We start from the raw sequence: 13,575 nt of genomic DNA on the forward strand, positions 1-13,575 counted from the left end.
TTGATGAATATGAATTGTATGATTAGTTGAACTTCAGTAACCACATAAGCCTGGTATTTGTATAATTGTCTGCGTAGTACCATTACACCACAAATGCATCCGCTAGTCGGTGGCATGACAAAGGTACCTACTAGGTACTCTTAACAGATCTATAACTAGTTCCGTTTACCCAAGACTGGCCCGCAGGCCTCTCCATCCTATCACGGCCCCAACCAATGGGAAAAGTGAACGGATTACATGCAACCACTGCCACCGGACACTGAGTTCCCGGGCCTCCTGAAAATCAGGCTCCGATGCAGCATGCATTGCAAATAGCGCGTTGTTCGTTGGGGTCATGAAAATCCACGTGAATGGCACTATGGAGATAGTCGATGCCGCTGCAAGACCGTAAATGGGCCATGGAAGATCTAGGGCTCGCTTTCTGCTAGCAATGAAAAGATACAGGGCACATGTGCCGACTGAGAGAGTTGGCATGATCTTGTGGCCGTAGTCGTAAAGAGTCACGAATTGATCTAGCAGTGGCCTGGATTGGGTGCTGGTATCTAGTAGAACTGGGATCGTGATGAGGGAGATGGACATCATTGCGCCTGTGATTCTCTCAGCCTGGGGAGATCTTTGTTGGTCTGTGATGGGAGATGGAGTTATTTAGGTCATGTAGTAGGTACCTGATAGAAAAGACCCAGAGATCACGGCAGCGGCTTGGATGCCAACTTGACCGGGAGTTTGGGACATGATAGAGTTGTATTGCTAGGTATATAGCAACTGGAGATTCAATTTGATGGAAAAGAATTCTCAGAAGAAAAATGTTGGAATACGAGGGTGAAAGGTACTTGTAATGTCAGCGGCCCCGACTTGCTTTGATACCCCTCGGGCCCCTTCCGAACAAGCGAAGGATTATTGATGATCCTGAATCCTGAATCCTGCTGTCCGAGCGTATTAGATCTATCCAGGTGGATATTTGCATCTTCCGGTATGTAATCTGGTTTAGATTTAGCCTCTTTTCATATACTGAAAGAAATTGTTAGGACATTGAGTGCAATCTTAGAAGACAGAAAACGCGGTCTGTTGCGATCTATACGCAAAATTCTGCAATATTAGTTCCTGCAAACTCTGGCAATGATTTTTCAAGTACAAGCAAGGCTAGGGACCTAATAATGACAATACCTATTTTTCGACTGGATTCAAATTCGATCAAAGAGCTCATTGATGCTTCTTTGTCCTTGAAAGATTATAATTCTTTATACTAGTAGATAATTGTTTCTAAGTATCCTATTGTTTATGTGCCTTCTTCTCTGCTACATTGTTAGCAACCAAAGACAACTCTCAAAGAAACTAGTAGTATTCTTGAAGGGCGAGATCATCATTGTTTTTAAAAGAGATTTATTTTCATCTTGTCTTTTTCTTTCATCATTCTCACAATCAGAAAACAATAGACCTGTTTCAACTAATTTTATAACTTCTATTTTGGAAAGCTCAGGACTTCGAGAAATGCCTATAAGAACCAGTGGACCTTTGAAGACTCGAATCTTTACTCAAATAAAATCCAAAGAAGCAACTTTTTTTCATAATTTAACATTGATATTCCATCTCTATTAAACACCCACAGAGACCAGTGATTACCTGTCAAAATGTCGAAACTTCAAAATGTTGATTGGGACCAGCTTGATCTCTACCTCGCAATCTGCAAGCAGGATGAAATTCAGCCAGAATTGCCCCCTCGCTGGATTATTATTATGCGTCACCCCGGTTTATGCCGATCCATATGGCTTCACTGCGTGGGTAGTATAGGCAATTACAAGATCACCATCGAGCATGGCAGATTTAACAGCAGGATACATCAAAGCAAAGAATGTTTTGGCCGAGTCCCTGCCAATATGGGTTGTATCATTGAGCAGCAAGCCCGGCAGATTCCACCGCAGGGTTCCCAATGTTGGGCATCATATCTGATTTTTCGACTTCAGCGAATGTACTACATTCGTCAAGGTGCTTATGAGCACTGTCGTGACTTCCAAATAACCTCTCGCCACGATGATAAAGGACCAGGCCGTCTACACGCGGGCCGTAGAGACTGATAGTAATGTACAAAGAGTACATATGTCAATTGATCACATTTCTGTGGAGATTCAGTCTTCGAATGTTTCCCCCCTATTGATTCAATGTTTATACTAGTACATTATAGCTATGGAAATTTCTGTTTAGTATGAACTTCGTTTCATGCTTACTCTCAAACATTTGAATAACTTTCCAAATACACCTGCAAAACTACTATCATTGACAGCATTTTACTCATAGAGACCTCGGTTGTTGATGAAATATTGATTGAATTTGATATTTACCTGGATATTATTCGAACCCAAATATCATTACGACAAAATTCTTTCGGGCAAGAATTTACAAAACATGTACCATACGATAAGTTCAACAACAGTTTTCCCAAGAAATCTACGCCAAAAACTAGGAACCAACTTACAGAACAATCTCTTGGGAGAGAGTGCATGGATTGCCAAGTAGCCGATTGAAAGCCATGCCACACGCCATGTGTGATTAGGTGCAAGTCGGGTAATTAAATCAAAGACCCTTTGAATGGGATGTTCAATCACAAAAGTAAAGAACCAGGGCAAGAGCCTCAAATTTCGAAGCAAGCTGCCAGTAAGCCGCGTCATCTTGACTTGGTAGCTCAGTATGGAAGAAATCCATCTTAGACGTAGTCGCTGCTCGCGTATACTAGGCATGAAAAATCCAAGTGACGTGCCCCGTAAATGACTTAATGTGTCCTCTTTGATCTTGCTCTCCACCCACCATCTATTGATAGAAGTAGAAGCACCTGGTAGCATGTCTATGCTGAAGAGAAATCTTCCAAAAAAGTCTTCTGCGGTGACTTTGAATGAGTACGGAACCGAACCCTCAGGGCAATCGATTTGAGGACCGTCAGACCAACGTCCCATCCAGCGCTCCAGGTCTTGTACGGGTAGATTCTTGCTCTCTTGGGGCTCCATAAAGCGACAAGTTATTAGAAAATCATCCGACTGAAGGTTTTCATACTGGGTATCGAGGGTAAACACGACCTCAAGCTTCAAGCCCAAGGCAATTTGTGAATTGTCACTGATGTCCTCGAACCATAGGAAGACTATTGCAGGTCGAATGTTAAACATCGAAGTTATATCCCCTTTCATCAAAATCATTTGATCAAGGTTTCGTTGATGGCGAGATGTGACACCGACAAGTTTCAGATGGGGTGGAGTATGCCCGAGGATGACCGTATAGTCGGGGATATCGCCATCATAGGTGATTGTGTCGGAATTGAGAAGTAGGTAGATGTGTGTTCGTGGCCATTCTGACCAGGATTGATGTCCAGCTGAATACATCGGCGCCTGGATGCGGATATAGATGTTTTCTCGTATACATTTCACTGGAAGTGCGAGAAGAATAGTGGGATGGTGTCTAGTCTGGCATTGCAAGAGAATAAATGAGTAACCGTCACATGATAGGAGTGGAATCTCCATGTCGAGGCCCTTATTTGTGATAGAATAGGCAGGAGTCTGGCCGCCCACACTGCAGGGAATATAATCACCGCAATCCAAGAATGCCGCAGGGGAGTCAGCGAGGATCCCACAGGTTGAGATATTCTTGAAACTCCGTGACTTGAATGTATCAAAAGATGGCAATAGAGGATGTATCAGCTGGTTCTGTTCAGATTCATGTTCAGATCCATATTGCAACCCGTCTTCTGAGCCATGTTCGGAGACCCATCCGGAGCCATCCTCAGAGCCATTTTCGGAGCTACTTTCGGAGTCATATGCAGAGAGCCACCCAGATGAGCTGTGATCAGGACTCGAATCAAGGTACTTCTCATTCCAATTCCATGCAAATAAGGATTGGTCATCGGAATGCTTGACAATTTCTTCCTGCAAGCGTATAAATGCACCTGTCCCTTCACCATAAAGCAGTGGCATATTGATTCCGAATATGCCAAGCAGAGAGTAGGCCCTGTCCTCCTGCCGGCTAGTCTTCCGCTCGGATGCCCAACTCATTCGCGTAGCAATACTGACTGAGCTCAAAGAGCTCCGCAGACTGGTCGTTGCTTGTTGTCTTTCTGTGAGGAACGACATGGCAATCCGAGTCTTGTGACTAACAAGACTCGATACCGTTTCTCGAGAAAATAAAGTGGTCCAATCTTGCGCTAAAAAGAAAAGTTTCTCGGGGGCAATAAGCTCTTGTAAAGTCCATCCACGGTCAAACCACCGGCTTTTTGAGAATAAAGACCGTTCTCGATCAAGTTCTTCCAGTGGAGGTACATCTGCCAGATAGGCATAGCAAACTTCAGACAGTTCATACCACCTCATCATGGAGTTAATTGCCTCGGACAGCTCTGCACTGCTTGTCTTATCGATACAGCAGGTATCGATCCAAACATAGTTGATCCTTTCGTGACGTGCTCGTTTGCAGGAGTACTTGATTTTGGCGTAGCCGCTATCAAGCAACCCAGGGGAAAATTGCGTGTTGGAATAGGCTGCTTCACCTGTGTCCAAATCAGACATCAGAAGGTTCCTTTCATCAGGACTCAATTTCTGCATGTCCTGAAAAGTAATCTCGTGTAGCGACCAGACGTGAGAGAGGATGGCATATTTCGGGATTTTGCTGTCCATGAATTCCACCACTTTGAGGGTTTTCGCTTCTATGAGGCGCATAGTGGTTGATTTACAGTGACTCGGCGTATAATCAAGAGGTTTTCATTATATAGAGGGGAAGATGATAGTAAACATCACGATTTCAGTTCAGCTGACGGCACGTGCGGGGCTAGGCTCGCATGCTATGTGTGTACTTGGAAGTCGATACAATGTCAACAGCCGTATAGAGTGAGTAGTAGCCTTACAGGCCCTTGCTTCATGGAATCATGGCCATTTGGAAATGATAGAGAGGCCTCCATGGTGGATTCTTCCAGAGACTAACCCGAGAAGGCAATCAAAAGGCAGGTTATATCGATTTCCATGGGGGTCCATTTCCTATCCTTGCCCCCTCCCTTATTGGTGCATTGCTTACGATAAGATCAACTGAGTCGAGTGCGTGCTTCACTTCGGGTCACCGCCTTCACTGACGCGCGCTTGAATCGGCTTGATACCGGTTTTGCCACCGCCTTATTTGGAGCTCATATCGCATCCAATTCAACTTTGCCCCAGTGACATTCACAGCACACAAGGACCCCATCAAGATGTCTTCATCAGGGGGTTCCGAAAACCGCAACGGCGGTTCTTCCAAACCATTCTCACTTTCCTCGAGTGCCAACGGCGCCCCCAAGAAAACTGCCTTCAACTTCCAGGCAAGTCGCGGCCGTCCCACTGCAGACAAGGGCTGTTCTCTCCCTCGCCGACCACACCAACTTGGGCATGGGGATGATTCCTCGGACGAAGATGAGCGGATCCCCGCCCACGAGGAGCTTGCTGGGTTCAACACTCTCACAGGCGACGCAATCACTGCCGACGGAGAAGCCGTCAAAAAGGCAGGGCCGTTGGTGATTCCGGTTACGAGCAAAAATAACTGGCGCGACCGCGCAGGTGTCAATGTGAAGAAGGGAAAGAACCTTTTGCCAGCCGAAGTTCAGGCCATGCAAGAGGCCCAGAGAAATGGACAAGCTCCTGGAAGTGCCGTTGAAACCGAAGGGCCCAGCATGGCTTATGGGCTTAGCTTTGCGCAGCAGAGTGAACGAAACGAGCATGATATTACCGACGCAGATCATCCAATGACAGAGGCGAAATCAACTTCACCTCCCCCTGCCGAGAATAAGCCTCTTACGGACGATGAGATCGCCCTTCAAGCTTTGATTCGGGAGACCCAGGGAGAACCAGAGCGGAGGTCAGATTTGGTGATTGAGGCCTCGAAATCTCGGGACGATGAAGAACAAGCGCCTTCTCGCTACGACGAAACTAGCAATTTCCGAACTGACGTAGATTCTCGTCCCGAATCCGCGACATTGGACCAATACAATGCTATTCCGGTGGAGGAATTCGGTGCTGCTTTGCTACGGGGAATGGGCTGGAAGGATGGTCAATCTATTGGACGGGGAAACTATGGGTCCTCTGCGCCGGTAGAAAAGGACAAGAAACCTCTTGTCCCGGCACGACGCCCCGGCTTCCTGGGAATCGGAGCAAAGGACTCTGCAGGTGGGAAAGGTGCCGAGGCTGAGCTAGGAGCTTGGGGCAAGTCTGCTATGCGCAAGGCATCTCGAAAGGCGGGCGAAGAAAACGGGAATGGCAATGCCGAGGGTGTCTACATGCCTGTCACGATGCGCAACAAAAAAACTGGTGAATACATGACCGAGGAAGAGCTCGCAGAGTTGAAGAAAAAGGCCGCCGCCCCACCAGAGAAGGACGACTGGCGTGAGAGACGGGATCGCAATCTAGAAAAGAGTGGAAGAGACAAAGATCGCGAATACCGCAAGCGCGACTATGATGAGGATTCCGATCGCTCTGATCGTAGGAATGGGTCTTCCCGCCGTGATCGAAGCCGTTCAAGTGGCCGCCAATCTTCTAGGCGATCTCGTTACGATGACGATGACCGCAAAAAGGATGATCGGTCCTATCGTGATCGTGATCGTGAACGCGACAGAGATAGTCGACGAGACCGGGATGACAAGGATTATCGCCGGGATCGAGATCGTGACCAAGACCGAGACCGAGACCGGCGGTCCCGAGATGACCGCTACAGCAGCTCACGGCATTCCTCCCATTCATCTCGGCATGACCGCGACCGAGATCGCGACCGCGACTCTCACCGAAGCCGTCGGGATGATTAATCCTCCACGACGATACGAAACATTACATTGCAAAGCCCTTGTACATGATGGACTGCCAAACAGAGTAGTCGTGAATTTATACCAAAATAGAGATACCCTGGATCATACGATGCAAACTAGTAGATAGAAATCAGGAAATGCAAGATGAACGAAGAAAAATTTCCAATTCTATGAGAAAGTAGATGGCTTTTATCTGAACCCACTCCCATGATACTCCCATAAAGCAAAGCGCCCGTCATGTACACAAGATTTAAATCACATTTAACCTTCCAACATAATCACATCCTTCTCAGGCTCCTCCATATCGACATCATCCTTGCTCAGATCAAGACGCTTCAATCCGCCAAGTCCAATACCACCGTCCATCTCGCCCAGAACCCACTCGACCAGGTAAGAGTCATCAGTAAGCTCCTCGACACGCTTGTAATGCCTCTCGGTGTAGGAAGCCAACGCAGCCAGAATATCCTTCAAGCCGGCGGCAGCACGTCCGTTCTTACCACGGAGAGACTGAGTCGCCAGCTCAACGAAGGTAGAAGCAGGGTAGGAACGGAACAAGGCGTACAGAATGCGCTGCGAAACACGCGAAGTACGCGCATTGGTGTTCCAGTCACGAAGGCGCAGAAGCAAGGTGCGCAGATTTGCTGCATCGAGCGACTGGAGCACCTCGTCGATGGAGGGATTACCAGTCAAGCTGTTTGCCGCAAGCGCGCGCTCCTCCTCGGGGAGGCTTAGGTCATCGGCGGCGTTAATGGCGGTTGTGAACAGCGAGAGCAGTCGACCGGGGTGGTTCAACTGAAGTGCCAGGGTGATGGCTTCACGGTAGGCACCAGCGCGAATGTAATTCTGCAGCTGCTGATCCTGCTCGACGCGCTCGGAGTTGGCGTTCACGGCGGCTGTGTAGGTGGCGGAGGTGGTGTCGGACCACACGGTAACGGTGGCATCTGCGGCACCGGAAGCGAGGGCATACGGGCATTTGAGTTTGGAGGATGTGGGCTTGACGTCGGAGCGTGAGCCAGACGGGGTGGGGCTGGCAAGTGACCAGACTCTGTCTGTGTGGTTATCCAGCACAGTCTCTTGTTCTCCAGTGTACGGGTTCCAAATCTTGACCAGACCGTCAGCGGCTGCTGAGGCGATGAGAGGCCGTGTCTGGATAGCGGTCTTGGCAGCCCTGTCTTCCTCCTCGTCGTCATCATCATTCTTGGACTTGGAGATCTGTGGTGGTGGCAGCCAAATAGTCTTCAGCACACTGCCAGTGTGGCCCTCAAAAGTAAGGAGACAGCTATAGTCGGATAAAGACCAGAGCTTGACAGTACTATCACCCGAGGCTGTGGCAATCAGACCTCGAGATGTGCTGGTTCCGGCTTCAGAGTTGATAATAGGTGTGTCCCGAGGAGCGAATCTGACGGACCATACACCTCGCTTGTGGCCACGCAAAACACCAATCGGGGTACCCTCATCAGCATCCCAGATTTTCACAGTCCGGTCCTGGGAGGCAGAGGCAAACAGATTGGATGATGAGTCAATGTCCAAGGCATTGATGTCCTTTTCGTGGGCCTTTCTGGTGAAAACTGCCTTCGGAGAGTGTGTCTTGTCGCTCCCTTCCTTGAGCGGGCTCAGTCTGCCGGTATCCCAGCGCTTCACAGTGCGATCTTGAGATCCAGTAATCATGAATGCGGGCGGGTGGCTGAGCGGATCCTTATAAGCACCACTGCCAACTTGCGGTGGTGTTCTTGGCAAAGCAATGGCTCCCAGAGATTCAGCGTGTCCAGTGAAGATGGCAAAGCAGGTATATGATGAGTTTTTGGGGTCAAGCCGCCAAAGTCGGGCAGTATTATCCTTCGCGGCTGTCGCAAGCCAGTGACCAGACCAGTCTACATCAAGAGCAATGATGATGTCTTCATGGCCCTCGAGATGGGCAACATCAGCACCAAAGAACTCCTCGCCCTCGACGGATGGCCTGTCTTCGGAAGAAGCAACAGAGACCACACGGATACTCTCAGTGTTAGTGGCCAAAGCGAGCATGGTTCGGTCCGGTCCAACAAAGGCCAAATCAATGATCTCATCGTCATTTCCGGAAATGCGGCGGGTTATTGTCAGAGGAGCCAAACTTGATCCTGGCTTATAGTCTGACAAGGACTCAATGGAGTGCATGCGGATAGTCTGGTCCGCATGAACCGTCATAACATAAGGTAAACCAGGCAAGTACTGGATAGATACGACGCTTTCGTACTCCTCGCCAGCCTCTTGTTCCTCGGTGACTTCACTGCCACGATTGCAGTCCCATACTCGTAGCTTACCATTTTCACCACCAATTACGCACAGACCGCTGTTTGCGATGAAAGAAGCGGCCTCCACACTCTCGAGAACGGGAATGATTCGGCGAGTTTTCCAAGTCTTGGCATCCCAAATGATGACTGTCTTGTCTCGGCTTGCGGACAACAAAGCGTTCTCTGAAGGCGAGTACGACAGGCTGCGTACCAGAGAGACGTGAGAGTCGAGCAATGCAACCGACTTCCTTTTGTGTAAATCGAAGATTCGGACCTTACCCTCGTCACTACCGCAGGCTAAACGGAATCCAGCCGTCGACTCTGTGGCATCATCCATTTCCTCATCCTCATCCTCATCCTTGCGCTTGGACTTCTTCTTCGAGGATTTGGTCTCGTCCGCAGAAGAGGAAATCTCGAAGAAGCAAAGTGCGGAGATGACTCCGCGATCGTGAAAGGTGTGTGTGACGAATCCACCTCGAATATCCCAGACCTTGATTGAGCCATCGGCACCACCAGTGGCCAGCAATGTGCCAGTTTGATCGGTCGTACTTGAGACCACCGGAGAAGGGTGGGGTTTGAGAGTCCGGAGAAGCTTTGCTTCGATTGATTGCGAGCCTTCTTCGAAAGGGGAAAGGGAGTAGATCCGCATAGACATAGAGCGAGAGCAAACAATTGCATGCGATGCGGAGGGCGTAACTAGAGACTGCGTGAGTACTTCAGCTCCGCGGAAAATTGAGATTGAGACATACGGGTCAAGCTTGTGATAATTTCTCCATCCTAGAACAAGAGACCATACGTTAGTGCTTTGCCTTATGAGCCTTTAGTTGGCAGGAATACTCACGCCTTCCAGACTGGCGAGCTGATCACCAGTCTCTAAGTCGACGACTAAAGCATCCTCGCCGACGCAAGACAGCAAAATGCGACCACTGGCATCCAGCGCAGTACTGCCACCAGTATAAATGGGGCGGAGGGTCCGAGACGCCTCAAAGGTGGTTTTCACAACGGCCTTGGACATTATTATGAAATTGCGCCTGTGAGCTCTTTAACCCATGCGCTTTCTCTAGAAGTCGAGGATCGCGAAAAGCTCGGGCAACTTTTTTTTGAAATGTTTGCAGTGTTTGTACTCGCGATAAGATAATACATGGCCCGTGCACGCAACGCCGCAGGCGCGCCGTCGTCGATATCAATTGATTACTGTCACTGTTGAACGTCGGATTTCTAACCTCAAGTGTTGTCCTTCATTGTCCTCATTGTTGTGGCCATTCGCACCTACTGGAAGAATTGAAAGCACAAATCCGTTGCGGGTGGGCGATGTAATAACCTCCTGAACCTGTTCGGACCTCGGTGTTCTTCATCCACGATGGGCCGTCAGGCTTATTTGAACCGGCTCGCTTTGGTAAGCGCCCTTTGTCATTTGATCCCTTCTTAGCTTAATATGCACCACATTATCTGTGTTCTCATGATGGTGCCTCGCCTTCTTATTTTATCGCTGAGCCTTGTTCTGCTGGAGTCGAGCATTATGTTCGACAGTACACCTGCTCTGGAATCTACTTGTCATAGTATGATGGTTCTCTTCTCAATATAACGGCATACCCTCCATGATGTTTTTTTGCCCTTTCCCCCGTCTTTTGATTGAATTGAACTTTTGGTGCACTGCTCCGGCTCCTGTTCTGTGGAAATACTGACCATTTACAAGGGTCGGTCACCATACGAACCTCAAGAGACAGCAACAGTCGACCCTTCAAATCCAGTACGAAGGGTTTCTAACATACATGCCGATGATTACATGCAACAGTATGATGCCCGAGGGCATCAGGTCAATCCAGAATCTAAATCTTTGGGCCGAGCGCTTCGCAGAGCGAAAAATGACATCCTTTCTACCATGGGCATTGTTGTCAGCAGTGAGGATCGAAATGCCAACACATCCAATGACAAGCAGAAGATGAATCAAATAATGACCGAGAATGATTTTGGTTTGGTCATCACTACCTTGGACCAAGTATTCGTGTTTATCAGCACCTGGTGGTCATCATCTCTCACAGGTCGGATTTTGGTAAGATTCATTACAACCTAGACCGTGTTGTAGTGATTTCTAACGTCGGTTTTATAGACCTTCAAACACTACACCCATGCGCCGCTCCTAGATGTAATCCGCTCTGAGCGCGTAAATACAGGGATTGTCGGCTTCTATTTTGCTGGTATACCTGCCTGGGCAGTCTCTAGCACATTGGCAATTGCTCGCGAAAGTCCCCTCAGACGCCTTTCCGTTACAATCCGCGACTACGTTTTGAGCTTGATAAGCAGCAATGGCCTGGCATTAAGCACCCGTGCTCTGTTTGGAGTCGGGTATTCCATGTAGGTTCACTTGTCAGGAATTAAATACCAGATGCTGACGAAGACTACAGGGTTAAACATTCTGTTCTCATCTTGTCCCTCGAGGCCTATATGTACTCTGTACTCCAGGGTCTCTCGCTGGTGCCCGCAAACTCCATCCCCAGCCTGCGACAGTTGATCCCGTTCGGCAAAACATCTTTATTTCAACTACCAACTCTTCCTGCTGATTTCTCCATCCCATCAATTGGTGGTTTCGTCATGCAACTTCTGACCTCCCCCGGAGTTTTGACATTTGTTTACGCATTTTACCTACGCCCAGAGCTAGAAGAGCGCATCTACAGACTTATCCGGCGCCAAATTCCCAAGCCTTCCCTTGCAGACGAGCTCTCGATTCGAGTCGCGTATGAGGAGAACCTAATCGAATGGGTTGTACCGACCTTGGGACGTAGATCTGAGGAAGAGTCTCGCCGTGCGAAACTTACATTAACGCAAGATATCAAACAAGAACTTGTCGCTTTACGAGGGTGGGTTTTCTCTCTATTCGGGCTTTTTTCCAGCAAGGCCCCAGAACAACCCCGGGTCGACGGTCAAGGTCCAGAGAATATCGAAAATCATCTCCGGCAATCGATTGAATCCTTACAACATGAGCTAGAGGAAATTCAGCTTCGGACTAATGTCGCTGGAGTCGAGCAGCGTGATATTTTAGCTAGACCATTGGAGGCTATCGCGCGCGATGATGACGATAATGAATCGATAAATTCGGTTCCTGATCTGGAACCTGTTCAAGCGCCTGATTCCGAGCTAGGTCCAGATATGAACCAAGTCCTGACGAACGAAAACCGTATGTCTCAGTCTCCTGGTGAGATGAGCAATGACTTTTTTTCCGAAATAGCCACCGTTGGACGAGCAAGTGCACCCTCAAGCGCATCGCGCTCGCAGAGCCGATCAAGCAATATCCAACAGGCCGAACGCTCAGCAAGGCCCCGGCAAAACTCTCGCTCAAATACCCTATTCTCCCGGCCATCCTCCCCAGAAACATCACCACCCACGTCACCTCGTGTCAGAGCTTCTTTAATTCATCAGAGTTCCGATATCATCACTATGCAGCTGGAACTCCTAGGGAACCGCAATCGCCAAAACGATACACCTGCACAGCGAAATCCACCTTTCTTCGGTCGCACTAATCCAGCGACTGCAATGGATCGCAGATCGATAGTCGATTTCCTTGAGGCGCTGATCTTGAGTCAAGCCCAGCAGCAAGCTGCAGAACAATCGCCAATACCTGAAAACGAGGATCTGTCCAGCATCGCGGCAGGAGCCAACTATGGCACAGGCCAGGAAATTCCTGCTGTGGAAAGTCAGCCACATAATATTGTGCAAGAGGCGATGGCCGATCATCATATTGACCCTGCTCCTTCAGAGGAACCCCTAGTCTCCAATATGCCAAGCATTCTTCCAGTCAGCGTTGAGGAGCCCAATGATGGAGAGCATATTAGTTTCCGGCCATTGGATTTAGCTGAAGAAGATGGCCTTCCTCTCGGCACTGCACTCCCACCAATGTCGCAGATACCGGGTATGATGGCAATGAGCCAACCCCCTATTGCTCATAGAGTGACACTCCTTTCTGCTCACCCAGTAGACTCACTTGCATCACACCTCGCGGCGATTCTCAGCACCATCATTTTGTCGCCCCTCGAATCACTCTATGTCCGCTCTTTGGCCCATTCATACCTTTCTTTAAACCCTTCTTCTACACTTCGAGTCTCAGACCTACACCCTGTTGGGTTGTGGGGTGGCGGACGAACCTGGTCTGATACGATTGGGTACTGTGGTAGACTGGTCCTCATGAGAGCTATGCAATCTGCGCTAAGAGCCGCTGTGTGGGGCTTTTTGGTGGGTTCGACAATGAGAATTGGGAGAAAGTTTTGTGGGTGGGGGACTCTATAGGAATTGAACGGGGCCCCGGTCTGGTCTCAAAACCTGTCCAGTTATCTTGAAAATACTTACTAGGCTAGTTGCTACATAATAATCCACTTCTCCTCTAAGGAAAACCAGGTGGTCAACCTTGGAAATACGCCATTCACCATTTAGGAGAGAAATACTACTAGTAGTCCATAACCTACATCCACCTGAAAGTATCAGTTTAAAGAGAAAAAGTCACACATAGTATAGTATGTGTAGAGG

General features: G+C 48.7%; 5 protein-coding genes across 5 annotated transcripts; 2 read left to right on the forward strand and 3 right to left on the reverse strand.

Moving 5' to 3' along the window:
- Positions 1-165: 165 nt before the first annotated feature.
- Positions 166-732, reverse strand: tpcL (anthrone oxygenase tpcL; the record flags this gene model as incomplete). Its single annotated transcript, XM_057161250.1, has 2 exons — positions 166-623; positions 666-732. The coding sequence occupies 2 exons, from the start codon at positions 730-732 to the stop codon at positions 166-168; spliced, it is 525 nt and encodes a 174-aa protein (XP_057024535.1).
- Positions 733-2,836: 2,104 nt separating this feature from the next.
- On the reverse strand, positions 2,837-4,688 carry N7466_001853 (uncharacterized protein; the record flags this gene model as incomplete). The annotated part of the gene is made up of 2 exons (XM_057161251.1): positions 2,837-2,990; positions 3,043-4,688. The coding sequence occupies 2 exons, from the start codon at positions 4,686-4,688 to the stop codon at positions 2,837-2,839; spliced, it is 1,800 nt and encodes a 599-aa protein (XP_057024536.1).
- Positions 4,689-5,209: 521 nt separating this feature from the next.
- On the forward strand, positions 5,210-6,790 carry spp2 (spliceosome ATPase-activating subunit SPP2; the record flags this gene model as incomplete). The annotated part of the gene is made up of 1 exon (XM_057161252.1): positions 5,210-6,790. The coding sequence occupies one exon, from the start codon at positions 5,210-5,212 to the stop codon at positions 6,788-6,790; it is 1,581 nt and encodes a 526-aa protein (XP_057024537.1).
- Positions 6,791-7,051: 261 nt separating this feature from the next.
- On the reverse strand, positions 7,052-10,072 carry N7466_001855 (U3 snoRNA-associated protein UTP13; the record flags this gene model as incomplete). The annotated part of the gene is made up of 3 exons (XM_057161253.1): positions 7,052-9,753; positions 9,807-9,834; positions 9,899-10,072. The coding sequence occupies 3 exons, from the start codon at positions 10,070-10,072 to the stop codon at positions 7,052-7,054; spliced, it is 2,904 nt and encodes a 967-aa protein (XP_057024538.1).
- A 345-nt stretch (positions 10,073-10,417) lies between these two features.
- Positions 10,418-13,338, forward strand: N7466_001856 (uncharacterized protein; the record flags this gene model as incomplete). Its single annotated transcript, XM_057161254.1, has 4 exons — positions 10,418-10,453; positions 10,754-11,110; positions 11,168-11,412; positions 11,463-13,338. The coding sequence occupies 4 exons, from the start codon at positions 10,418-10,420 to the stop codon at positions 13,336-13,338; spliced, it is 2,514 nt and encodes an 837-aa protein (XP_057024539.1).
- Positions 13,339-13,575: the final 237 nt, after the last annotated feature.

Source organism: Penicillium verhagenii (genome assembly GCF_028828195.1).
Source record: "Penicillium verhagenii strain IBT 33310 chromosome Unknown utg000003l_segment0_segment0, whole genome shotgun sequence".
Classification (NCBI taxonomy): Eukaryota; Fungi; Ascomycota; class Eurotiomycetes; order Eurotiales; family Aspergillaceae; genus Penicillium; species Penicillium verhagenii.